At 56.8% G+C, this 26,222-nt stretch overlaps 1 protein-coding gene across 1 annotated transcript in view; it reads right to left on the bottom strand.

Moving 5' to 3' along the window:
* CPNE2 (copine 2) overlaps positions 1-26,222 on the bottom strand; it is a 52,001-nt gene that overhangs the window by 1,156 nt on the left and 24,623 nt on the right. Inside the window, exons 10-14 of the mRNA XM_054391251.1 lie at positions 25,343-25,476; positions 24,629-24,683; positions 10,783-10,834; positions 7,700-7,833; positions 3,739-3,975 (exon numbers count right to left, since the gene is read on the bottom strand). Coding sequence (XP_054247226.1) covers positions 3,739-3,975; positions 7,700-7,833; positions 10,783-10,834; positions 24,629-24,683; positions 25,343-25,476 — 612 coding nt within the window. The remainder of the gene's footprint in view (positions 1-3,738; positions 3,976-7,699; positions 7,834-10,782; positions 10,835-24,628; positions 24,684-25,342; positions 25,477-26,222) is intronic.

Raw genomic sequence — 26,222 nt, 5'->3', positions numbered from 1 at the left:
CTCCCTGGGCAACCTCTGCCAGGCTCTCACCACCCTCCTGGGCAAGAATTTCTTCCTCACATCCAATCTCAATCTCCCCACTTCTAATTTTGCTCCATCCCCCCACTCCTATCACTCCCTCACACCCTCCAAAGTCCCTCCCCAGCTTTCTTGGAGCCCCCTTCAGATCCTGCAAGGCCACCAGAAGGTCTCCTGGGAGCCTTCTCCTCTCCAGCCTGCACAACCCCAACTCTCTCAGGCTGTCCTCAGAGCAGAGCAGCTCCAGCCCTCTGCTCCTCCTCCTGGCCCTTCTCTGGACACCTTCCAGCACCTCCAGATCCTTCCCAACACTAAGCCCTGGGCACCAGTGGTGCCCAGCTGCCAGCTGGACATCTCCTGCTGCTCACAGCACTGCCCCACACAGGGACATGGAGTTCAGGGCCAGGGCAAGGCAGGGAAGTGTCACCCTTCCACCTGCTGCCTGCCCCTACCCAGGGTTCCTCCCCTGCCAGGGCCAGTGCCAGGCTTGAGGCCCCAGCACTGCCTGTGCCAGGTTACACCCATCCCTGGATGGGCTGAGAAGAACCCAGCCCCCAGGTGAGCAAAGAAACCTGACCCAGATGGGCAGAGAGACTTGATCCCCCCCTACCTCCCGGGGGGAGGGGTCCCCTGGGTCAAGGTCTTTCCCACTCCCCCTTCCTGTCCAGCAAAGCCTGTTCAAGGGCAGCCCTCTTCTTGGTTCTCCCTCTTGCTCCTGCACCTTGCCTGCTCCGCAGACATCTCTGCTTCCCCCCTGCTTCCTGAGCCTGCCACCTTGCCTGCCCTGCTTCCATGCAGCATCCACACTTCCCAGGACTGCATCCAAAGAGAATCCACATTGACATCCAGGGAATCCAAGGCCAGCTGGGCCTGGCTTAGTGTATTTTTCTCTTTACCCTTTTCCTTACACCTTTGTAACTTTCCCTGTCACTCACAAGCCATAGATAGATATTTTGGTAAAAATTACCTTCTTTTTTTTTGTTTCCACTTCCAAATTGATTCCAGACCTGTTTATTTAGTGATTTGGGAGTTTTTGTTTTACTACCTCTCCTTTCTCCTGCCTAATTTTGCTTTTTACCCTAGCAGGACAAAAGGCAGAGGGGGGAGACAAATCTAAATCTGTTCCAGTTTGGGCTTCAGGGACTCTGGGAAAAGCTTAAACCACAACACCGTGTCCTGAAGGGTCAAACCCCCAAACCTGCCCCAGCCCAGACAAGGCTTAGCTAAGCACCCCTGAGTGTGCACACCTGGACACCTCCTGGGGTCCAGATAAACATGGACCAGGTGTGATTAGCTTTGAGACACAGCTGGGAACTGTGTGTGTGCCCCTGGCCATGTTTGGCTGTGCCCCATCCCCTGGGTCCAGTTGGCAGGGTCCTGTGTTATCAAAGGGCATTCACTGTCTTGGGACAGGATTTAAACCAGCCAAGAGGACAGGCAGCTTGCCTTGTGCTCAGCCAGGCAGCAACCAGAGCCAAATGCTGCCGGAGGAGCAGCTGAAGGGTCTGCACCAGCAGAACAACTATATCTGGGCCTTTTTCTTACCACAAAGAGACACGAGCCAAGTGCTGCCAGAGCAGCAGCTGAGGATCTGCTTACCACAGAGACAAGAGCCAAATGCTGCCAGAGCAGCAGCTGAGGATCTGCTTACCAGAGAGACAAGAGCCAAATGCTGCCAGAGCAGCAGCTGAGGATCTGCTTACCACAGAGACAAGAGCCAAATGCTGCCAGAGCAGCAGCTGAAGAACCTGCCCTAGCAGACCAACAACTTCACCCAGGCCTTGCACCTGGACCAAGGCAGAAAGGGGAAAAGCTCCAACAGAATTGAACCTCAGAAGAGGCTACAGCCCAGCAAGGGAGCACACAAGAGGGAGAGAGGCCCCTAGCCCTCTCCGAGCCAAGAGCCACTGGAACTATAGTCACAGCATCTGGGAAGACACCAGACAGAGGAGCAGGTTGTGAGTCCCCAGCTAATCTGCCACAGGAATCCCATTTGTGGGAAAAGCACAGAATCCCAGAATCAACCATGCTGGAAAAGACCTCAGAGACCATCAGGTCCAACCTCTCACCCAGCACCATCCAACCAACTAACCCATGGCACTGATGCCTCATCCAGGCTGATTTTGAACACCTCCAGGGATGGTGACTCCACCACCTCCCTGGGAAGCACATCCCAAAGGCCAATCTCTCTTCCTGGGAAGAATTTCTTCCTCACATCCAGCCCAAACCTCCCCTGGGGCAGCTTGAGACTGAGTCCTCTCCTTCTGTCACTGCTTGCCTGGGAGCAGAGCCCAACCCCCACCTGGCTACAGCCTCCCTGCAGGGAGTTGTAGAGAGCAATGAGGTCTGCCCTGAGCCTCCTCTTCTCCAGGCTGAACACCCCCAGCTCCCTCAGCCTCTCCTCACAGGGCTGTGCTCCAGCCCCCACCCCAGCCTTGTGCTCCAGACCCCTCCCCAGCCTTGTACTCCAGACCCCTCCCCAGTCCTGTGCCCCAGACCCCTCCCCAGCCCTGTGCCCCAGACCCCTCCCCAGCCTCGTTGCCCTTCTCTGGACACCTTCCAGCCTCTCAATCTCCTTCTTAACCTGAGGAGCCCAGAACTGGACACTCCAGGTGTGGCCTGACCAGTGCTGAGCACAGGGCAGGATGACTTCCCTGCTCCTGCTGGCCACACTCTTCCTGATGCAGGCCAGGATGCCATTGGCCTTCTTGGCCACCTGGGCACACTGCTGGCTCCTGTTCAGCTGCTGCCCACCAGCACCCCCAGGTCCCTCTCTGGCTGCTCTCAGCCACTCTGTCCCCAGCCTGTAGCTCTGCATGGGGTTGGTGTGACCAAAATGCAGCACCTGGCACTTGGACTTGTTGAATGCCATCCTGTTGGGCTCTGCCCATCTGTCCAGCCTGTCAAGGTCCCTCTGCAGAGACCTCGTAGGCTCCAACAGATCCACTCCTGCCCCCAGCTTGGTGTCAGCTGCAGACTTACTGATGTTGGACTCTCCTCATCCAGATCATCAGTGAAGATATTGAACATGGCAGGGGGGTTGGAACTGGATGAGCCTTGAGGTCCCTCCAACCCTAACAATTCTATGATTCTACTCCACTCTGCTCAGATCACACCTGGAGCTCTGGGTCCAGTTCTGGAGCCTCTGTTCCAGGAAGGCTCTGGAGGGGCTGGAAGGTGTCCAGAGAAGGGCCAGGAGGAGGAGCAGAGGGCTGGAGCTGCTCTGCTCTGAGGACAGCCTGAGAGAGTTGGGGTTGTGCAGGCTGGAGAGGAGAAGGCTCCCAGGAGACCTTCTGGTGGCCTTGCAGGATCTGAAGGGGGCTCCAAGAAAGCTGGGGAGGGACTTTGGAGGGTGTCAGGGAGTGATAGGACTGGAGGGGATGGAGCAAAAGTAGAAGTGGGGAGATTGAGATTGGATGTGAGGAAGAAATTCTTGCCCAGGAGGGTGGTGAGAGCCTGGCAGAGGTTGCCCAGGGAGGTGGTGGAAGCCTCCTGCCTGGAGGTTTTTGCAGCCAGGCTGGAGGTGGCTGTGAGCAACCTGCTGTGGTGTGAGGTGTCCCTGCCCATGGCAGGGGGTTGGAGCTGGCTGAGCCTTGAGCTCCCTCCCAGCCCTGACTACAGCTCTTTACACATTACAAACTCTCTGTTTTCATTACACACTGCCCTGTGGGGGGTGGTCCTGCCCCTCCTCCTCCCCTCCCCCCCCCCGCCCACACTCACGTTGCGGAAGTCACGGAAGGGCACGAACTGGACGATGTCCCTGAGCGCCTCCTCCCCCGCCTGGGAGCGCAGCACTCGGCTGTCCCCGTCCAGGAACTCCATGGCGGCGAAGTCGGCGTTGCCCACCCCGACGATGATGATGGACATGGGCAGCCGGGAGGCTTGCACCACCGCCTGCCGCGTCTCTTCCATGTCGCTGATTACCCCGTCCGTGAGGATGAGCAGGATGAAGTATTGCTGAGCAGGAAAGGGCAGGGCAAGAGGATGAGACCCAGAGGGAGGGAGCCCGAGGTGCCCTCATCCACCCAACCCTGGGGCACGTTTGGAGGTGGTGCCCATCAGCACCAAAGGGCATCAGTGGTGATCTGGCTCCACCTCCCCTCTTCTCTGCAGCTTCTGCCCTTTTCTCCTCATCCATGATGATGAGGATGAAGTATTGCTGAGGAGGAAAGGGTAGGGGCAAGAGGGTTAGACCCAGAAGGAGGGAGCCCGAGGTGCCCTCATTCTCCTGACTTTGGGGCACGTTTGGAGGTGGTGCCCATGAGCACCAAAGGGCATCAGTGGTGCTGATCTCTCTCCAGCACAAGTCACCCTCACCTCTGCTCTGCAGCTTCTGCCCTTTTCTCCTCATCCATGATGATGAGGAGGATGAAGTATTGCTGGGCAGGAAAGGGCAGGGCAGAGGCTTAGACCCAGAAGGAGGGAAGCTGAGATGCCCTCTTCCTCCCAGCCCTGAGGCCCGTTTGGAGGTGGTGCCCATCAGCACTGAAGGGCATCAGTTGTGATCTGGCTCCAGCACAAGTCCCCTCCCCTCTTCTCTGCAGCCTTTGCCCTCCCTCTGTGAGGAGGACACCAGGCTGCAGAGTGCAAGCAGCCAAGGTCCTCCTCCCAGCTCTGGGCTATCTCTGGGATTGCTGAGGGTGTTCAGCCTGGAGAAGAGGAGGCTGAGGGAGACCTCATTGCTCTCTACAGCTCCTGAGAGGAGGCTGCAGCCAGCTGAGGTTGGGCTCTTCAGCCTCAGGTGATAGGAAATCGTGCCAGGAGAGGCTTAGGTTGGAGAGGAAGCAAAATGTCTTTGCTGCCAGAGTGGTGAGGGATTGGCAGAGGCTGCCCAGGGAGGGGGTGGAGTCCCCATGGCCGGAGGGGTTGCAGACCCTGTGGCCTGCAGGGCAGGGCAGAGCAGGGCAGGGCAGGGCAGGGCAGGGCAGGGCAGGGCAGGGCAGAGCAGGGCAGGGCAGGGCAGGGCAGAGCAGGGCAGAGCAGAGGAGGGCAGGGCAGGGCAGAGGGAAGCAAGCACTGGGGAGCCCTGCAGCCCTCTGCTCCTCTTCTCATTCTTTCCATTTCCTTTGCAAACCACGATGCAGCTGCCCTGGAAGAGCTAGAGAGGCACTGCTGCCCCCAGCCCCTTCTCCTGGGCTTCCTCCAGCCCACACCTCCTGAAACCTCCTCTCCACCTTCTCCAGTGCTAACCTCCACCTACAAACACGGCTGGGCTGAGCTGGAAGGTGCAGAGGAGGAGGTTCTCCTGAGCCCACTCAGGCAGGCAGCCCCTCCCCACCCCCACCCCCTTCCAAAGCTTCAGTCCTGCCTGCAGGGCACTGCCCAGGGCTTAGTTATTTCCCCCCCTAAATCCAAACTTTTCAAAGCAAATGGTAGCTCTGAAGAGCAGGACCCCAATATCTGAGACTGGATGCTAAGAGCAAGCTCCAGGAGAGGGCTTTGATGCTTCTCCAGAGTGGCCAGCGGTCACCAGTGGAAGCAGGACAAGTGAGTGGGGCCTGAGCCTGTCTGGGAACCAGGATAGGAGGAGGAGTAGCTTGAGGAGAGCAGCTGGTGGGTGGTGGGAACGACTGGAAGCCTATCCCCCCCGCTCCCTGGCCTCTGTGTATGGTCAAAAAGAGGGAAGCTCAGAAGGGCTCTGTCCCTTTGTTCTTTTCCCTGGGAATTCCACAAGAGGAGCTGAGAAAAAAGGCTGGAAAGGCTGCAGGAAATGAGGGAGGAGCAGAGCTCCTGGGATGTTTACCACCACATGTCCCAGAAGCTAAACAGGAACAGGGCTGCAGCTCAGCACCAAAGGCTGCCCCAGAGGGAGCAGCAGGCACCAGATGGGAGCAGCAGAGGAAGACTCCCCAGGGAGCAAGGACAGTGCTGGTGCTGGCAGTAAATGGCAGCAGGGAACCAGAGAAGCACAGAATCAGAGAGTCACAGAACTCCAACACTCCAAAGCCCTCCAAGATCATCCCAACCAGCAACCCAACCCCCCCATGGCCACCAAACCATGGCTCCAAGAGCCATGGCCACAGGTTCTGCAACCCCTCCAGCCATGGGGACTCCACCACCTCCCTGGGCAGCCTCTGCCAATTCCTCACCACTCTGGCAGCAAAGAATTTTCCTCATCTCCAACCTAAGCCTCCCCTGGCACAATTCCAGGCCAACTCCTCTCCTTCTATTCCCTGAGGCCAACCCTCACCTCACTGCAGGGAAGGGTTGCTGGTGGCATCATCAGGCTCCAGCCATGGCACCCAGCCCCTAAGGAGATGTGATTGGAGCTGCTGGGCAGGGACAAGGCTGGCCCCATGGTTAGGTCCTCCTGGGCTGGAGGCTCCATCAGCACATCTCAGCAGCACTTTCCCCCTTGCTCCTCTTTCTGGTGTCAAAATGGGCTCCCAGCACAAGAGGGAGATCATGGATCTGTTGGAGAGGCTCCAGAGGAGGCCACAGAGGTGAGCAGAGGCTGCAGAACCTCCCCTGTGGGGCCAGGCTGGGAGAGTTGGGGCTGTGCAGCCTGCAGAAGAGAAGGCTCCAGGGAGACCTCAGAGCAACCTTCCAGCACCTGAAGGGGCTCCAGGAGAGCTGGCGAGGGACTTGGGACAAGGGCTGGAAGTGCCAGGATGAGGGACAATGGGTTGGAGCTGGGAGAGGGAGGACTGAGAGTGGAGAGGAGGAAGGAATTGTTGTCAGTGAGGGTGGGGAGACACTGGCACAGGTTGCCCAGGGAAGCTGTGGCTGACCCCTCCCTGGAGGTGTTCCAGGCCAGGCTGGATGAGGCCCTGAGCAAGCTGTGCTGGTGGGAGGTGTCCCTGCCCATGGCAGGGGCCTGGAACTGGATGATCTTGGAGATCCCTTCCAAGCCAGCCCATCCCATGGTGCTCTGATGATCTCCATGGGGGCTCTCTGGATGGTTCCTGATCCTTTGCTCATGACATCAGCACTGAGGCTCAGGCTGCCTGAGCAGGACTTGAAGGGATTGGAACAGCTTGGGGTAAGGACAGGAGAGGTTTGGCTGCAGGGCCCCTACTGGAAGGTGCCTCCTAATTCCCCAGAGCTGATTAATTCTTCATGGGGAGTCAAGCCCTGTGCAAGGCTCTGTCTCACCTCCCACCCTGCTGCCTGTCCCTGTGCCCTCTGATGGCTCTGGGCCTCTGCTATCTCAGGATCACAGAGCTGTCAGGGCTGGGAGGGAGCTCAAGGCTCAGCCAGCTCCAACCCCCTGCCATGGGCAGGGACACCTCACACCACAGCAGGTTGCTCACAGCCACCTCCAGCCTGGCTGCAAAAACCTCCAGGCAGGAGGCTTCCACCACCTCCCTGGGCAACCTCTGCCAGGCTCTCACCACCCTCCTGGGCAAGAATTTCTTCCTCACATCCAATCTCAGTCTCCCCACTTCTACTTTTGCTCCATCCCCCCCCAGTCCTATCACTCCCTCACACCCTCCAAAGTCCGTCCCCAGCTTTCCTGGAGCCCCCTTCAGATCCTGCAAGGCCACCAGAAGGTCTCCTGGGAGCCTTCTCCTCTCCAGTCTGCGCCACCCCAACTCTCTCAGTCTCTCACTGCATTCCAGGGCAGGTTGGAAGATTTGCTTCTAACTCCAGCTTCCATTTGCTTCCAGCTGAGCTGCTCTGGCAGATTTAATGCCAGGAAATTCCCCCCCCCCAGCAGAGTGTGGGGCTGGGCACTCACAGCTGCAGCCTGCTGCTGGGCTGCCTGCTGGGCGAAGCGAGCCACGTGGTTGACGATGGGCGAGAAGTTGGTGGGGCCATAGAAGCGGATGTGGGGCAGGCAGGCTGAGTAGGCTTGGACAATGCCCTCCACACCTGCAGGCAGAGCAGAGAAGCCAAGGTGTGAGCACCTGCCACCACCCAGCCCCACCAGCACCCAGCCCCACAAAGCACCAGCAGGAGTGCAGGAGGCAGCCGCTGGAGGAGAAGAGCTCCAAGCTCCTCCAGGTCTGACCTTCTGAGCCAGCACTGCAGGCTTAGCACCAGGGCCTGCCCCTTGGTTCCCACAAGGACAGCTGCAGAGGTGGGGGGACAGTGGCACAGAGCAGGGACACCTCTCCCAGAGTGCCCCTGGAGCAGGTTCTCAGTGGGGCAGAGCAGGCCAGCTGCAGGCAGCCACATTCTGGCCCTCTTCTGCCCCTTGCAGAGGCTGCAGCAGGTCTGAGCTCAGGCAACCAGAGGAGAATTAAGGTTGGAAGAAGACCTCCGAGGTCACCCAGACCAACCTCCCACCCTGCAACACCTCCATGCCCACCAGGCTGTGTCCCAGAGTGCCACAAGCAACTCTTTGCTTGGAACACCTCCAGGCCTGGGGACTCCACCACCTCCCTGGGCAGCCACAACCTTTGTGGCTGGAGAGTTACAGCAGATTCCTTTGAGTCCTCTTGGGTGATTGAAGCTCCTTGAGGCAACAGCAGGGGCAGCCTGGGCACCATGGGCACCACCATGCCCAGGGCACAGCCACAAGCACCAGTTCAAGGCCAGCAGCTACTGTTACAGCATCACAGAATGGATCCAGCTGGAGCAGACCTCCAAGCTCATCCAGCCCAACCCTCAGCCCAGTTTAGGCTCAATCCCAAACCATATCCCTAAGCCCCAGCTCCACAGCTGCTGGAACACCCCCAGGGATGGAGACTGCAGCACTGCCCTGGGCAGACTATTCAAGTGTCTGAGGGCCCTCTCTGGGAAGCAGCATCTCCTAGCATCCAACCTGAACCTCCCCTGGTGCAGCTTGGAGCCATTCCCTCTGCTCCTGCCTCTTCCCACCAAGGAGCAGAGGCTGCCCCCTCCTTGCTCCAACCTCCCTTCAGGCAGCTGAACTTAGACTCAGTTTTTCCCTCCCCTTCCAACCTCATCCTCCAGCTCCGTAAGTTTCATCCACCTGCCCTCCAGGTCTCTAATACTATGGCTTTGCTCCTCAGTTACTTTGTAGATGCTCCTCAGAGCATCTCCCAGTGCTCATGAGCAAAGAAGGCTCTGCTCAGGTCTCTGCAGAACATCAGAACCAGCCAAAGAGGAGGAGCAAACAGCTCCTGGTCCCTGAGCAATCAAAAGCAGCTCCTGGTCCCTGAGCAATCAAAAGCAGCTCCTGGTCCCTGAGCAATCAAAAGCAGCTCCTGGTTCCTGAGCAAACAAAAACAGCTCCTGGTTCCTGAGCAATCAAAAGCAGCTCCTGGTCCCTGAGCAATCAAAAGCAGCTCCTGGTTCCTGAGCAAACAAAAACAGCTCCTGGTTCCTGAGCAATCAAAAGCAGCTCCTGGTTCCTGAGCAAACAAAAACAGCTCCTGGTTCCTGAGCAATCAAAAGCAGCTCCTGGTTCCTGAGCAATCAAAAGCAGCTCCTGGTTCCTGAGCAAACAAAAACAGCTCCTGGTTCCTGAGCAATCAAAGCAGCTCCTGGTCCTGAGCAATCAAAAGCAGCTCCTGGTTCCTGAGCAAACAAAAACAGCTCCTGGTCCCTGAGCAATCAAAAGCAGCTCCTGGTTCCTGAGCAAACAAAAGCAGCTCCTGGTCCCTGAGCATAACTAAGCTCCAGACAGCCATGGAGCAGGAGCAAACAAGCCCAGGAGCAACATCTGAGGTCCCAAGCTGTGACCCTCTGGCACTGGCCACAGCAGCAGAAGGCTGAAGGGATGCTGAGGATGTGCAGCAGAGGGGTTTGGGCTGGAGAAGCTCTTTCAGCTCCTCCACTCCAACCATTCTCTATCTCTGCCAAGGCTGGGGCTAAGCCATGGCCCTCAGCACCACATCTCTGCCTCCCTGAAACACCTCCAGGGCTGGGCACTCAGCCACCTCCCTGGGCAGCCTGGGCCAGGCTTGGAGAACCCTTTCAGGGAAGAAGTTTCTTCTGATGTCCAACCTAAGCCATGCCCAATTCCAGAGTCAATCAGCTGCTGATGAGCTCTTTGGGAAGGCCTCATCACTGGTAAGAGCTGCAGGAACCTCATAGCACCTGCAGAGTCAGATCCAAAGAATGCTCTGCAGCTGCTGGGGAGGGGCTGAGCAAAGCTAAGGCAGGAGAGCAGAAGATGTTCACAGCCAGCTGGCATGAACCAGCCAGAGAGGGCTGGAGGCTGCCTGGAGTACAGCAGAAGCCAACCCAGACAACTTCTGGAGGGTCTTGGAGATGTCATGGTCCAGCCTGAAGCCAACCCAGACAACTTCTGGGGGGTCCAGCCAGAAGTCAACCTAGAGAACTTTGAGAGGGTTTTGGAGATGTCATGGTCCAGCCTGAAGCCAACCAAATGACTTTGGGAGGGTTTGGAGATGTCATTGTCCACCCTGAAGCCAACCAGACAACTCCTGGAGGGTCTGGAGATGTCGTGGTCCAGCCTGTTGGGTCAGCAACACTCCCCAGCAAGGAGCAGGCAGCAGAGGCATGGTGAGGGCTGAGCAGCAGTTGAGGTTGGATGGGTTCCTCAGTCCCTGCCTCCCCACTTAGACCTTAGCAGTCCTCCTGCCACGACTGGGACCAGCTTCCAGCTGCTCCCTGAGGATCTGAGACTGAATTCCTCACCTGGCAGCCAGCCAGTCCTGGTGTTCCCCAGAGACAGCAGCACCAAGGTGGCTGTGAGGCTCCCTGCATCCAGTTGCTTTCCACCCTGGGCCTCCCTGCACCCTCCCAAATCTTCTCTGCCTGCCCTGCCTGCACCCCCAGCACCAGCTCTGCTTCACTGCCTCTGAGTGGACCTGCAAAAACATCCCTGAGGTGTGGGTGCAGCGAGGCAGAGGGGAGGACAGAAGAACACTGAAGGCAGAAGCTTACCTGAACAGAATGGGTTGGTGGGGTTGAAGTTGATGGCAAACTCATGGGATACCTGTGGAGAAGCAAAGAGCCAGGTGAGCATGGAGGAGCAGAGCAGCTGCCCCTGGCTTGGGGGTCAGCAGCACCTCCCAGCCCTCTGCTAGCCAAGGGGCAGTGTGATGGTTTGAAACTGTCTTTTTAATTTTTCCTTGCAAAGTTCAGAACAGAGAAAGTGAAAGAATGTAAATAAGTCACTATTGGGTGTAAGAAAGCAAAATACTGATTGTTCTAAACACTTCCCTTGGATAGATAGAAATGTTTAAGAACTATTACCCAAAACAAAGTAGGCACTCTGCACATTCTGCGTTCGGCAGTGGGGGCAGTTGCTGGGCTGTCTGGCTGCTGTTTCTTCTTCTCTTCTGGCTGAAGATAACACGTACTGACCTTGGCAGCTAAGTTAACAACTTTCTGCTTAACTAACTCTGCTTCTCTGTCCAGGGGGGTCTGGGGGGGAAGCTCCTGGGAGAGAGAGGCCCCTTTGGGAGGGTCCCCTTGGGGGGAAGCAAAGGGAGATCGGTTGTGCTTTTTCTGTTGATTGTATATATTTGTGAATGTTGTGAATTTTGTATATTTGTACATATTCATTGCATTTCATTGTAGATTTTAGACTCTGCTTGTAAATACAGCTTTTCATTTGCTTCCAGACTGAGCTAGCCTGGTTATTGTTGGTGGGGGGGGAATTTCAGCTCACACTGACACACTTTTTATTTTTGGCGCCCAACGTGGGGCTCGATTGCTTGTGATTTATTTCTGCTCAGATTAGGAAGCAAAATGAAGCTGTTTTGGATTCTGAGTCATTCTATTTCATCTATTATCAGTGTGATTGTTTACAGATGGGCCATTTCTTGCATGATAGACAAGATTGTGAGATATGTGGCATATAAGTCATTTCTTTGGGTTAAGAACAAGTTACTGAATGTTGGTGAATTCTGTTGTGGTCTTATTGGGCTAAGAAGCTATGGTAACTCAACTATGGATTTGCTAGCAGACACATATGAGTTTGTTACTCCTCTTACAACTACAGAGGGTCTTTGGAACCAGTGGTACCCTAGATATCTTGTGCTAATCTTAATTTTGTTGCTTCTTGGAATAATCATATGGCTGCTGATAGCACTGTGTCAAGAAAGACATAAGGCTACTTGCTCTTCCAACTCTGCTGTGAATGTGAAAACCAAGCCAGTAAATTTGGTGGCCACTGTAACCAGAAAGCGTAAAGGAGCTGCAGGAGGAGATGCAGATGCTGCAGGAGATGGTGCAGATGGAGATGAGGGTCCTTCTACTCAGGGTCCCTCTCTTAAGAAAGATCCTTCTGATGAGGAAGAGAGGGTTAGCCTTAAAACTCTGGTAGACCTCTTGAGACCCCACATGGATGATGGAGATGTAGGTCAGGATGTAGACCCTGGTAGATTAGCAACTGCTGGTAGTGCCTCTGAACTCAAGGAAATTCAACGGAGGATTACAACAGGATTATGGGGACAGCAACCTCAGGATGATGATGATGATGATGATGAGGATGACATACAGTCAGCTAATGCACCCAGACAGGAAATTAGACATGTGAGAAAGGATTACATCAGAGGAGATAATGAGCCAGTCCTGTCTTGGCTAGCCAGGTGTTTTGATATGGGAGCCCCAGCATTGGTGGTAGGTGACAAGTCGGCCTCTCAGTTGGGGATGCTCTCAAAGGATACAGGCATAGACAGGCACCTAGGCAAGTGCATTGGTAAAGTTTCTCTGTGGGCACGCCTCCTACTGGCAGTCTCGCTGAGGTACCCCAGCAGAGATGATTTACCATGGAACCCTAAGCCTTGGACCACAATAGCTGAGGGAATCAAGAGTCTGAGAGAGTTTGCTGTGAGAGAAGTAATGTATGGAGATCATAAGACTCTGAATCCTGATGAAATTCCTGTTGGAACAGGCCTTGCCAAAAAGCTCATTAAGCTTGCTCCTCCTAATTATGCTACTATTCTGGCAAGCAGGATTGTGGCAAGAAATTATGGTGGAGCACCTCCTACTGTTGGCCATTTCACTGACCAAATGAGGCAATTGGAGGATAGTCTTGCACGTACTTCTTTGGTTTCAGCCATTGAAACTTTGTCTGGAGAAATGAAGAATTGCATGAAAGAGCTGAAGGAGGAACTTAAAACCTCCATATCCAACTTGATGAAGGGGGATGATTCTGATTCCTCTTCCTCCAGATGGATACAAGTTTCAGCTGTTAGGAACAGATGTGCTCCAAGAAGGCCATTCCAGAATAGGTCAAACCAAAACAGACAGCAGAAGCAATCACGTGGCAGTATCTGGATAACTCTGCGTGATCAGTTTGGTGAGAACATGAACAGATGGGATGGTCAACCAACTTCTGATCTTTTCAAGAGGTTACGGGAGCTGCAGAGGGGCAGATCCCGAGGTAGCAATACCAGGAGGGTAGCTGTCGCTTCCTCAGTTTCCCAGAACAACTCTGATAGCTCCAACAGTGATCCTAATTCTGGTGCTGGACATTGTGCCGGCTGTACATGTGGAGGTAATCCCCACCATTAGGGGTGCCCTGCCTTCCGCCAGGGGGAGGTAAGGGATAATGGAGATAACAGAATCTATTGGGATGTGTACATCCAGTGGCCTGGCACTTCAAAATTTCAGAAGTACAGGGCCTTGGTTGACACAGGAGCTCAGTGCACCATAATACCATCAAATTATCAAGGGGGAGAATCTATAACTATTCAGGGAGTCACTGGTGGATCTCAAGAGTTGTTTAAGATAGAGGTTGACATAAGTTTAACTGGGAAGCAGTGGAAGAAACATACTATTGTAACAGGACCTAATGCACCTTGTATTTTGGGAATTGATTTTCTGAGAGAAGGGCGTTTTAAAGACCCTAAGGGTTACAAATGGGCTTTTGGAATAGCAACTGTAGAAATTGATGGAGGGAAATTGAAGTTGTCCATTAGACCTGAGCTTTCAGATGAATCTGCAGTTGTGGGACAACATAAGATAGAGGATGTAAAGCTGCCGGTTGCTTCTCAAACTGTGCATCACAGACAATACAGAACCAACCGTGACTCTTTGGTGCCCATTCAAAACTTGATTCGTCAGCTGGAGAGTCAGAAAGTCATCAGCAAAACTCATTCACCTTTCAACAGTCCAATCTGGCCTGTGAGAAAGCAGAATGGAGAGTGGCGTCTGACAGTTGATTTCTGTGCCTTGAATGAAGTAACTCCACCCATGAGTGCAGCTGTGCCAGACATGATGGAACTCCAATATGAGCTGGAATCCAAGCAGGCCAAATGGTATGCTACCATAGACATTGCTAATGCTTTCTTCTCTATTCCCATAGCAGAGGAATGCAGGCCTCAGTTTGCTTTCACCTGGAGAGGCATTCAGTACACATTCAATCGTTTGCCCCAGGGGTGGATTCACAGTTCAACCATCTGCCATGCAGTGATCCATGATGCTTTGGAGAAAGGTGGAGCTCCAGAACACATTCAGTTCATCGATGACATCATCGTCTGGGGTGAGACTGCTGAAGAAGTCTTCAAGAAAGGTAACAAAATCATTGACATTCTCTTGCAAGCCGGTTTGGCTATCAAGTGAGACAAGGTGAAAGGACCTGCCAGAGAAATCCAGTTTCTGGGAGTGCGGTGGCAAGATGGTCGCTGTCACATCCCAATGGATGTGATAAACAGAGTCTCCACCATGGCAAATCCCATCAACAAAAAAAAACTCTGCGTTTCTTAGGCATAGTGGGATTTTGGAGACTGCACATTCCTGAATACAGACAGATTGTGAAACCTCTATATGATGTGACTCGAAAGAGAAACAGTTTCCAATGGGGTCCTGAGCAACAAGCAGCCTTTGACCAGATCAAGCGAGAGGTAGTCCAAGCGATGGGCCTGGGACCTGTCCGAACTGGTCCAGACATTAAGAACATTCTGTACACGGCCGCGAGTGACAATGGTCCAACCTGGTGCTTATGGCAAAGAGCTCCAGGTGAGACACGAGGACGTCCTCTTGGTTTCTGGGGTCGTGGCTACAGAGGCTCAGAGGCAAACTACACTCCAACAGAGAAAGAGATTTTAGCTGCTTATGAAGGAGTGAAAGCTGCTTCTGAAGTGATTGGAACTGAGTCACAACTTCTTCTAGCTCCTAGATTGCCAGTTCTGAATTGGATGTTCAAAGGCAAAGGTTCTTCACCACATCATGCAACAGATGCTACCTGGTCTAAGTGGATGGCTCTGATAACACAGAGAGCTCGAATGGGAAATCTCGAAAGGCCTGGTTTGGTGGAGGTGATCACAAACTGGCCAGAAGGCACAAGCTGTGCAAAACCTCCAGAGGAGAGAGTAACTCGTGCTGAGGAAGCTCCTCCTTACAGTGATCTGTCTGATGATGAAAAGAGATATGCTTTGTTCACAGACGGTTCCTGTCGTCTGGTTGGGAACAAGCGGAGATGGAAATCTGCAGTGTGGAGTCCAATGCGCAGAGTTGCAGAGGCGAGAGATGGAGAAGGAGAATCCAGTCAATTCGCGGAGGTAAAAGATGTCCAGCTAGCTCTTGACATAGCTGAACGTGAGAGATGGCCAAAGCTTTATCTCTACACCAACTCGTGGATGGTAGCCAATGCCTTGTGGGGTTGACTGAAAGACTGGAAAAAGAATGGCTGGCAGAGGAAAGGAAAGCCAATCTGGGCTGCAGATCTGTGGCAAGACATTGCTGCTCGCATTGAGAGAATCCCAGTGAAAGTGAGACACATCGATGCTCACGTTCCTAAGAGCAAAGCTACTGAGGAACAACAACACAACCATCAGGCAGATCTAGCTGCAAGGGTTTCCCAGGTGGACACAAACTCTGATCCTGATCCTGATCTTGACTGGAAACACCGAGGTGAGCTGTTCTTAGCTCGGTGGGCCCATGACTCGTCAGGACATCAAGGCAGAGATGCAACCTACCGATGGGCTCGTGACAGATCCATTGACATTTCCATGGATGCTATCACACAAGTCATCCATGACTGTGACATTTGTGCTGCTATTAAGCAGGCAAAGCGATCAAGCCCTTGTGGTACGGTGACCGATGGTCCAAGTACAAGTATGGTGAAGCCTGGCAGATTGACTACATCACTCTACCTCGTTCTCCATCTGGTAAGCAGTATGTGCTGACTATGGTAGAGGCGAGCACTGGATGGCTGGAAACTTATCCAGTTCCTCATGCAACTGCACGTAACACCATTCTTGGTCTGGAAAGACAAATCCTGTGGAGACACGGAACTCCAGAGAGGATTGAGTCGGACAATGGAACTCATTTCAAGAACAATCTTGTAAAAAACTGGGCCAAAGAGCACGGCATCGAGTGGATATTCCACATTCCCTACTATGCACCAGCTGCAGGGAAGATCGAACGCTACAACGGTTTGCTGAAAACCACTCTCAAAGCCATGGGGGGTGGATCTTTGAAAAACTGGGAGAAACATTTAGCACAAGCAACCTGGTTGGTGAATAGTAGAGGTTCAGTGAATCGAGCTGGACCTGCCCAATCAGATTTGTTGCGAAAGGAGGAAGGTGATAGAGTTCCTGTTATCAGAGAAAAGAATCTGTTAGGCAAAACTGTTTGGGTATTTTCTCCGTCAGGAGAGGCCAAACCTGTCCGAGGGGTGGTTTCTGCTGAAGGTCCTGGTCACACCTATTGGGTGATGCAAGAAAATGGTGAAATTCAGTGTATTCCACAAAGAAATCTAACTTTGGCTGAGAGAGGTTAAATTCAGAGTGTTGCGCAGATACAGCATCGCGCCCAAGAGGAGAGTCCATAAGATCTACGGTGCACGAACCCTGAGAGCCCTGAGTCACCTGAGAGTCCCTGTTCCTTTCTTCGCTCCATCTGCGAGGAAACAAGCTGTTTGCTGTTTTTCCTGTGATTTGACTCTTTTGAATCATCTACATCTGAGATAGCCGGAATGGACTATGGTCTTTATTCACCTATTGTTGTAGATATTATTTTAGATTAGATAAATGGTAGTAGCAGCCAATGGAATTGTTTAGAAGGGGTGGACTGTGATGGTTTGAAACTGTCTTTTTAATTTTTCCTTGCAAAGTTCAGAACAAGAAAGTGAAAGAATGTAAATAAGTCACTATTGGGTGTAAGAAAGCAAAATACTGATTGTTCTAAACACTTCCATTGGATAGATAGAAATGTTTAAGAACTATTACCCAAAACAAAGTAGGCACTCTGCACATTCTGCGTTCGGCAGTGGGGGCAGTTGCTGGGCTGTCTGGCTGCTGTTTCTTCTTCTCTTCTGGCTGAAGATAACACACTGACCTTGGCAGCTAAGTTAACAACTTTCTGCTTAACTAACTCTGCTTCTCTGTCCAGGGGGGTCTGGGGGGGAAGCTCCTGGGAGAGAGAGGCCCCTTTGGGAGGGTCCCCTTGGGGGGAAGCAAAGGGAGATCGGTTGTGCTTTTTCTGTTGATTGTATATATTTGTGAATGTTGTGAATTTTGTATATTTGTACATATTCATTGCATTTCATTGTAGATTTTAGACTCTGCTTGTAAATACAGCTTTTCATTTGCTTCCAGACTGAGCTAGCCTGGTTATTGTTGGTGGGGGGGGAATTTCAGCTCACACCAACACAGGCAGGCAGCAGAAGCATGATCAGGGCTGAGCAGCATCTCAGGGTGGAGGAGTTCCTTCCTCTCCCCATCCTGGAGCCACCTCAGATGATGATTCTTCTACACAGGATTGTCCACAAGGCTGCCCACTGCCTTCCCAGAGGGAAAGCACATGGAAGGGAGGCCCTCAGCCAGCAGGGACACCTGCCTGGTCACCAGGAGAAAGGATTTGATCCTAAGGCAGCTTATAAAGGGAGAAAAACTCCAGTGGCAACACAGAAGTCCCAGCTCTGCCTCCATCCTGCTTCCCCATCCCCAGTTCCATCACAGGAATCCCAGCTCTGCCTCCATCCTGCTTCCCCATCCCCAATTCCATCACAGGAATCCCAGCTCTTCTTTCCCCCTGGCACACCACATCCCTGGGCAACCTCTGCCAGGCTCTCACCACCCTCCTGGGCAAGAATTTCTTCCTCACATCCAATCTTAATCTCCCCACTTCTACTTTTGCTCCATCCCCCCCACTCCTATCACTCCCTCACACCCTCCAAAGTCCCTCCCCAGCTTTCTTGGAGCCCCCTTCAGATCCTGCAAGGCCACCAGAAGGTCTCCTGGGAGCCTTCTCCTCTCCAGCCTGCACAACCCCAACTCTCTCAGGCTGTCCTCAGAGCAGAGCAGCTCCAGCCCTCTGCTCCTCCTCCTGGCCCTTCTCTGGACACCTTCCAGCCCCTCCAGATCCTGCAGCACCAAAGCTCCTGAGCTCAGGAGGTGTCAGAGTCCCAAACCCCAGGCTGCTTTCTGCTCCTTGGCTGGGTGGAGGTCTGCAGAGCTGCTCAGCCAGGGAGGGGATGGCTTCAGGGACTGTCCCCCAAAGCCCCATGAGAGGCAGAAGTCCTCCTGAGGCTGCTGCAGCCAACACCCCTCTGATTCAGCCTTTCCAGGGACCCTGGGCATGGTGTGGAACGCAGCAGGAATGATTTCTGGGGAGGGGTGGGGAAATAGCAACCAAAGCAAAGTAGGTCAAGCAGCAGCAGCAGCAGCAGCAGCAGCAGCAGCAGCTCTCCCTCCTCCTGCTGCAGGGCTGGGGGGGAGCTGTCAGGCTGGGGAACATCAACAGCCTGCTTGGGGCTTCCAAGCCTCTTGGGGCAGAGCCAGCAATGCTCCCAGCCACCAGCAACCCCCCAGGGGTTACAGACAGCCTGGAAGCAGTGGCTGGGGTTTGCCACACTCCTTTTGGTGGTGGTGTTGTCTCAATTGGGGGCACTGCCTGGAAATCCAGACCCAGATCCCTTCATTGTCACCATGCCAAAGGGCTCAGCAGGTTGGGTTTTGGAGTAAGGTGTCCCAAATTCTAACTAAGAGGAGGATTTAGAGACAGGAGGAGCAAAAATGCTGCCAGGGCTTGCACTGCAGGGCAGGAGGTTCTCGTCTGGGCTCCTCACCAGCTACACAGCAGGACCCACCCTGAGCTTCATGAACTCCTCTGGAGGTGTTCTGGATGGCATCTACCTGCTGGAAGGCTCCAGGGAGACCTCAGAGCAGCCTTCCAGCACCTGAAGGGGCTCCCCTCTCCCAGTTCCAAGCCATTGTCCCTCATCCTGGCACTGCCAGCCCTTGGCCCAAGTCCCTCCCCAGCTCTCCTGGAGCCCCTTCAGGTACTGGAAGTCTGCTCTGAGGTCTCCCTGGAGCCTTCTCTTCTCCAGGCTCAACAGCCCCAACTCTCCCATAAGAAATTGTTGGCAGTGAGGCTGGGGAGACACTGGCACAGGTTGCCCAGGGAGGCTGTGGCTGCCCCCTGCCTGGAGGTGTTCCAGGCTGGGCAGGATGAGACCCTGAGCAGGCTGTGCTGGTGGGAGGTGTCCCTGCCCATGGCAGGGGTTGGCACTGGATGGTCTCTGAGGTCCCTTCCAAGCCAGCCCTGCTCTGTGACTCCATGCTGGCTGCATCAAGGGAGGCAAATGTGTGCACAGCCTTGTCAGGGGCTCAGCAGGAAGCCCTCAGCTCCCCCCTGGCCCCTGACACCAGGCAGCCCCCTCCCCACTGCTGCCTTGCCTTTGCTCATCACCCCCAGGGACCAACACCCATCTGTTGCCCTCTCCTCCTGCCTGCTGGGGGAAACTGCTCAGGGCTCAGCAGGGAGCTGCTCCAAGATCTTCTCTGACACTTCCAAGCAGACTTTTTGTGTGTGCACAGCACCTCCAGCAGCAGGGGAAGCGCTGGGGGGAGCCATGGCAAGGCCCCATCCTCCCTCTGGGCGCTGCTCTGGAGCAGCTTCATTTGGCATGTCCCCTGGGGATGCCAGCAGCACCCACACCACCTCCTGCCCCCACGCAGGGCACTGGTTTCAGTGCTTTGGAGAGTCACAGAATGGCTCTGGAGAGGGGGAAGGGACCTCAGAGGTGATGCAGGGCCAAGCCCCTGAGCTGGGCAGCAGCACTTGGACATTCTTGGGGTGGGCTGGGGTGGAAGGGACCTCAGAGATCATCCAGCTCCAACCCCCTGCCCTGGGCAGGGACACCTCCCACCAGCACAGGGTGCTCCCCAGTTCCAGAGAGACAGGGATCTGCTGGAGACAGTCCAGGGGAGGCTATGAGGGTGATGAAGGTCTCTTCATGATGATGATGATGAGCATCTCTGCTGTGGAGAAAGGCTGAGAGCCCTGGGGGTGTTCAGTCTGGAGAGGAGAAGGCTGAGAGGGATCTGATCAATGTCTGTGAATACCTGAGGGGTGGGGGTCAGGAGGATGGAGCCTCATCCAGCCTGGTCCTGAACACCTCCAGGCAGGGGGCAGCCACAGCCTCCCTGGGCAACCTGTGCCAGTCTCTCCCACCCTCACTGCCAACAATTTCTTCCTCCTCTCCACTCTCACTCTCCCCTCTCCCAGCTCCAAGCCATTGTCCCTCATCCTGGCACTGCCAGCCCTTGTAAATAGGGAAACTGAGTCACAGCAGGGGTGGGATCTCAGGGGGAGGTGGCACTCCTTCTCCTGCTGCCTGTACTTCTCCTGCTGCCTGTCCTGCTCCTGCTGCCTGTCCTGCTCCTCCTGCCTGTCCTGCTCCTCCTGCCTGTCCTGCCCCTGCTGCCTGTCCTGCTCCTCCTGCCTGTCCTGCTCCTGCTTCCTGTCCTGCTCCTCCTGCCTGTCCTGCCCCTCCTGCCTGTCCTGCTCCTCCTGCCTGTCCTGCCCCTCCTGCTGCCTGTCCTGCTCCTGCTGCCTGTCCTGCCCCTCCTGCCTGTCCTGCTCCTCCTGCCTGTCCTGCCCCTCCTGCTGCCTGTCCTGCTCCTGCTGCCTGTCCTGCCCCTCCTGCCTGTCCTGCCCCTCCTGCCTGTCCTGCTCCTGCTTCCTGTCCTGCTCCTGCTCCTGCCTCCTGCCTGTCCTGCTCCTGCTGCCTGTCCTGCTCCTCCTGCCTGTCCTGCTCCTGCTGCCTGTCCTGCTCCTGCTCCTGTCCTGCTCCTGCTGCCTGTCCTGCTCCTCCTGCCTGTCCTGCTCCTGCTTCCTGTCCTGCTCCTCCTGCCTGTCCTGCCCCTCCTGCCTGTCCTGCTCCTGCTGCCTGTCCTGCCCCTCCTGCCTGTCCTGCTCCTGCTTCCTGTCCTGCTCCTGCTGCCTGTCCTGCCCCTCCTGCCTGTCCTGCTCCTCCTGCCTGTCCTGCTCCTGCTTCCTGTCCTGCTCCTGCTGCCTGTCCTGCCCCTCCTGCCTGTCCTGCCCCTCCTGCCTGTCCTGCCCCTCCTGCCTGTCCTGCTCCTGCTTCCGGTCCTGCTCCTCCTGCCTGTCCTGCTCCTCCTGCCTGTCCTGCCCCTGCTTCCTGTCCTGCTCCTCCTGCCTGTCCTGCTCCTGCTGCCTGTCCTGCTCCTCCTGCCTGTCCTGCTCCTGCTGCCTGTCCTGCTCCTGCTTCCTGTCCTGCTCCTGCTGCCTGTCCTGCTCCTCCTGCCTGTCCTGCTCCTGCTTCCTGTCCTGCCCCTCCTGCCTCTCCTGCTCCTCCTGCCTGTCCTGCCCCTCCTGCCTGTCCTGCTCCTCCTGCCTGTCCTGCTCCTCCTGCCTCTCCTGCCCCTCCTGCCTGTCCTGCCCCTGCTTCCTGTCCTGCCCCTCCTGCCTGTCCTGCTCCTGCTGCCTGTCCTGCTCCTCCTGCCTGTCCTGCCCCTGCAGCCTGTCCTGCTCCTCCTGCCTGTCCTGCTCCTCCTGCCTGTCCTGCTCCTGCTTCCTGTCCTGCTCCTGCTGCCTGTCCTGCTCCTCCTGCCTGTCCTGCCCCTCCTGCCTGTCCTGCTCCTCCTGCCTGTCCTGCTCCTCCTGCCTGTCCTGCCCCTGCTTCCTGTCCTGCCCCTCCTGCCTGTCCTGCTCCTCCTGCCTGTCCTGCTCCTCCTGCCTGTCCTGCCCCTGCTTCCTGTCCTGCTCCTCCTGCCTGTCCTGCCCCTCCTGCCTATCCTGCCCCTCCTGCCTGTCCTGCTCCTGCTGCCTGTCCTGCTCCTGCTTCCTGTCCTGCTCCTCCTGCCTGTCCTGCCCCTGCTTCCTGTCCTGCCCCTCCTGCCTGTCCTGCTCCTCCTGCCTGTCCTGCCCCTGCTTCCTCTCCTGCCCCTGCTTCCTGTCCTGCTCCTCCTGCCTGTCCTGCTCCTGCTGCCTGTCCTGCTCCTCCTGCCTGTCCTGCTCCTGCCTGTCCTGCCCTCTGCCTGTCCTGCCCCTCCTGCCTGTCCTGCCCCTCCTGCCTGTCCTGCTCCTCCTGCCTGTCCTGCTCCTCCTGCCTCTCCTGCCCCTCCTGCCTGTCCTGCTCCTCCTGCCTGTCCTGCCCCTCCTGCCTGTCCTGCTCCTCCTGCCTGTCCTGCTCCTGCTTCCTGTCCTGCCCCTCCTGCCTGTCCTGCTCCTGCTGCCTGTCCTGCTCCTCCTGCCTGTCCTGCCCCTCCTGCCTGTCCTGCTCCTCCTGCCTGTCCTGCCCCTGCTTCCTGTCCTGCTCCTCCTGCCTGTCCTGCCCCTCCTGCCTGTCCTGCTCCTGCTCCTGTCCTGCCCCTCCTGCCTGTCCTGCTCCTGCAGCCTGTCCTGCTCCTGCTGCCTGTCCTGCTCCTGCTTCCTGTCCTGCCCCTGCTTCCTGTCCTGCTCCTCCTGCCTGTCCTGCTCCTGCTTCCTGTCCTGCTCCTCCTGCCTGTCCTGCTCCTGCTTCCTGTCCTGCCCCTCCTGCCTGTCCTGCTCCTGCTTCCTGTCCTGCCCCTGCTGCCTGTCCTGCCCCTCCTGCCTGTCCTGCTCCTGCTGCCTGTCCTGCCCCTCCTGCCTGTCCTGCTCCTGCTTCCTGTCCTGCTCCTGCTTCCTGTCCTGCTCCTCCTGCCTGTCCTGCTCCTGCTGCCTGTCCTGCCCCTGCTTCCTGTCCTGCCCCTCCTGCCTGTCCTGCTCCTCCTGCCTGTCCTGCTCCTCCTGCCTGTCCTGCCCCTCCTGCCTGTCCTGCTCCTGCTTCCTGTCCTGCTCCTCCTGCCTGTCCTGCCCCTGCTTCCTGTCCTGCTCCTCCTGCCTGTCCTGCTCCTCCTGCCTGTCCTGCCCCTGCTTCCTGTCCTGTTCCTCCTGCCTGTCCTGCTCCTGCCTGTCCTGCTCCTGCCTGCCTGCTCCTGCCTGTCCTGCTCCTGCTCCTGTCCTGCTCCTGCCTGTCCTGCTCCTGCTCCTGCTCCTGCCTCTCCTGCCCCTCCTGCCTGTCCTGCTGCTGCTTCCTGTCCTGCCCCTCCTGCCTGTCCTGCTCCTGCTGCCTGTCCTGCTCCTCCTGCCTGTCCTGCTCCTCCTGCCTGTCCTGCCCCTGCTTCCTGTCCTGCTCCTCCTGCCTGTCCTGCCCCTCCTGCCTCTCCTGCCCCTGCTTCCTGTCCTGCTCCTCCTGCCTGTCCTGCCCCTCCTGCCTGTCCTGCTCCTCCTGCCTGTCCTGCCCCTCCTGCCTGTCCTGCCCCTGCTTCCTGTCCTGCTCCTGCTTCCTGTCTTGCTCCTCCTGCCTGTCCTGATCCTGCTTCCTGTCCTGCCACTGCTTCCTGTCCTGCTCCTGCTTCCTGTCCTGCTCCTCCTGCCTGTCCTGCTCCTGCTGCCTGTCCTGCTCCTGCTTCCTGTCCTGCCCCTCCTGCCTGTCCTGCTCCTGCTGCCTGTCCTGCTCCTGCTTCCTGTCCTGCCCCTCCTGCCTGTCCTGCTCCTGCTTCCTGTCCTGCTCCTGCTTCCTGTCCTGCTCCTCCTGCCTGTCCTGCTCCTGCTGCCTGTCCTGCCCCTGCTTCCTGTCCTGCCCCTCCTGCCTGTCCTGCTCCTCCTGCCTGTCCTGCTCCTGCTTCCTGTCCTGCTCCTCCTGCCTGTCCTGCTCCTCCTGCCTGTCCTGCTCCTCCTGCCTGTCCTGCCCCTGCTTCCTGTACTGCCCCTCCTGCCTGTCCTGCTCCTGCTTCCTGTCCTGCTCCTCCTGCCTGTCCTGCTCCTCCTGCCTGTCCTGCCCCTGCTTCCTGTCCTGCTCCTCCTGCCTGTCCTGCCCCTGCAGCCTGTCCTGCTCCTGCTTCCTGTCCTGCTCCTGCTGCCTGTCCTGCCCCTGCTTCCTGTCCTGCTCCTGCTGCCTGTCCTGCTCCTGCTGCCTGTCCTGCTCCTGCTTCCTGTCCTGCTCCTCCTGCCTGTCCTGCCCCTGCTTCTTGTCCTGCTCCTCCTGCCTGTCCTGCCCCTCCTGCCTGTCCTGCTCCTCCTGCCTGTCCTGCCCCTGCTTCCTGTCCTGCCCCTGCTTCCTGTCCTGCTCCTGCTTCCTGTCCTGCTCCTGCTTCCTGTCCTGCTCCTCCTGCCTGTCCTGCTCCTCCTGCCTGTCCTGCTCCTCCTTTCTGTCCTGCCCCTGCTGCCCTCACTCCTTGCAGACTCTGCCCCTGCATCCCTAATATCGAGGCTGCCCAGCTCCCAGCCTTCTTCCAGCCTTTGCCACTGTCTTCCTCCTTCACCCAGGGGCTCAGACTTGTCCCTGCCTCCTGCCAGGAATATGAATCATTGCTTGGGCTCTGCCTGGCAGTGCCAGGGAGCTGCTGCTCTTATGGCCGCTTCGAAGAGAGCAAAGGCTGCCTGTGCCCCCTCCCCACCTTACCACCCCTCACTCTCCTCCAGCTGAAATCCCACTTCCACCCTCCCTGCCTGACGGCTCTTCCCTGCCCAAGCCAGGTGGGAATCCCTGGCAGCTCTGCTGCTGCCCAGGCAGTGCTAGGACAAAGCCATCCCAACCGTGCAGACCACCCCCAGGCTTCACCTTCCAGTCTGGTGGGAGCTGGGCACCGAATCCCAGAGCAGGGAACATCTTGTCCCTGGAAGAGAAGAAGAGGAAGGGTTGGCTGTGGCTACACACACAACACCAGGTCTGCAAGGCTCTTGCTGTGGCCTTTCCCCCTTCCCAGCAAGCCTCAGTGCCCTGGGATTGCTCAGCGGAGCAGGAGCAGATCCCCCATTTGCCTCCTGACCTGGGCACAGGACTTGATGCCCCAGCAGGGACCAGGGAGATCCTTCCACCCCAAGGCTCTTGCCAGCTGTGGCACCCTGGAGATCAACCCCCCCCAGGACCTCCCCCACTCTGGTCCCAGAGCAGCCTGGTGGGACTCCTTTGTTTTCTCCAGGGGTGTCTCAGGTGCTGCACACCTCAGGGCAGCCTGGGGACCCAGTGAGGACCCACTGGTGACCCAAAGGGGCATCTGCTGCTGCACTCAGGCTGCTCTCCAGCTGTGGATGCTCCAGCCCCTGCTAACCCACCCCCTCCTCTCAACAGCAGTGATGGGGGAGAGCAGGAAACCCTCACCCTGACCCTCTTCTCCTCCTGCCTCCCAGGTGGACATCCCCCCAGGGAGCTTTCCCAGGAGCAAGGGACTCGGAGGCAGCCCTGGCCCTGCAGAAATGGAAGGCAGGGGCAGGCAGGAGCCCCCCAGGGGAAGGCAGGGAGGCCTCTGAGGGGGCAGGGGGTGGTGGTGCTTACGAGTCATAGTCCTGGATGATCTGCCCCACGGCCCAGAGGGCTGCCAGGTACTCGTTGGTGCCCAGGGGGTTGATGTAGTGCAGGGAGGTTGGGTCCCGAGGGTTCCCATTGGAGGCTGTGAAGTCAATGCCAACCTGGGGGGGGGAGGAGGAGATGGGGAGACAGCAGCACAGCCCCCAGCCCCTGTTAGCCCCCAGCCACCCCCAGAGGCCTGCCCCCCAAGCCTCCACCACCTCTTGAACAACCTCCAGCCCCTCAATGTCCTTCTGGGAGTGAGGGTCCCTAAAACTGCCCCCCCCCCCCGCCCCCCCCGGGTTCAAGCTGCCTCCTCCCCAGTGCCCAGGACAGAGGGATGCTGCCTGCCAGCCCCTGTTAGCCCCCAGACACCCCCACAGGCCTGCCCCCAAACCCCAGCACCTCTTGAACAACCTCCAGCCCCTCAGGGTCCTTCTGGGAGCCAGGTGGGGGTTGGGCTCTGCCCCCTACTCTCAGGTGAGAGAAGGAGAGGAACTGGCCTGAAATTGTGCCGGGGAGGCTTAGGTTGGAGAGGAGGCAAAATTTCTGTGCTGTAGGGGTGGTGAGGGATTGGCAGAGGCTGCCCAGGGAGGTGGTGGAGTCCCCATGCCTGGAGAGGTTGCAGACCCTGTGGCCATGGCACTTGGGGCCATGGTTTGGTGGCCATGGGGGGGTTGGGTTGATGCTGGACTGGATGATCTCTGAGAGCTTCTCCAACCCAAACCACTCTGTGATTCTGCAGTGCTGCTCCCATTTCACTCCCACCCAGGTTTCTGGAGCAAAGGTGCCTTGGCAGGGGGAGAAACCCTCCAGAGCTGTGGATGGAGAGGAAGATTTTTCTTCTTTTCCCCAGCCCAAAGCCCTC

Source organism: Indicator indicator, chromosome 22 (assembly GCF_027791375.1).
Source record: "Indicator indicator isolate 239-I01 chromosome 22, UM_Iind_1.1, whole genome shotgun sequence".
Taxonomy (NCBI): Eukaryota; Metazoa; Chordata; class Aves; order Piciformes; family Indicatoridae; genus Indicator; species Indicator indicator.
This window is presented reverse-complemented; position numbering and strand designations above follow the sequence as displayed.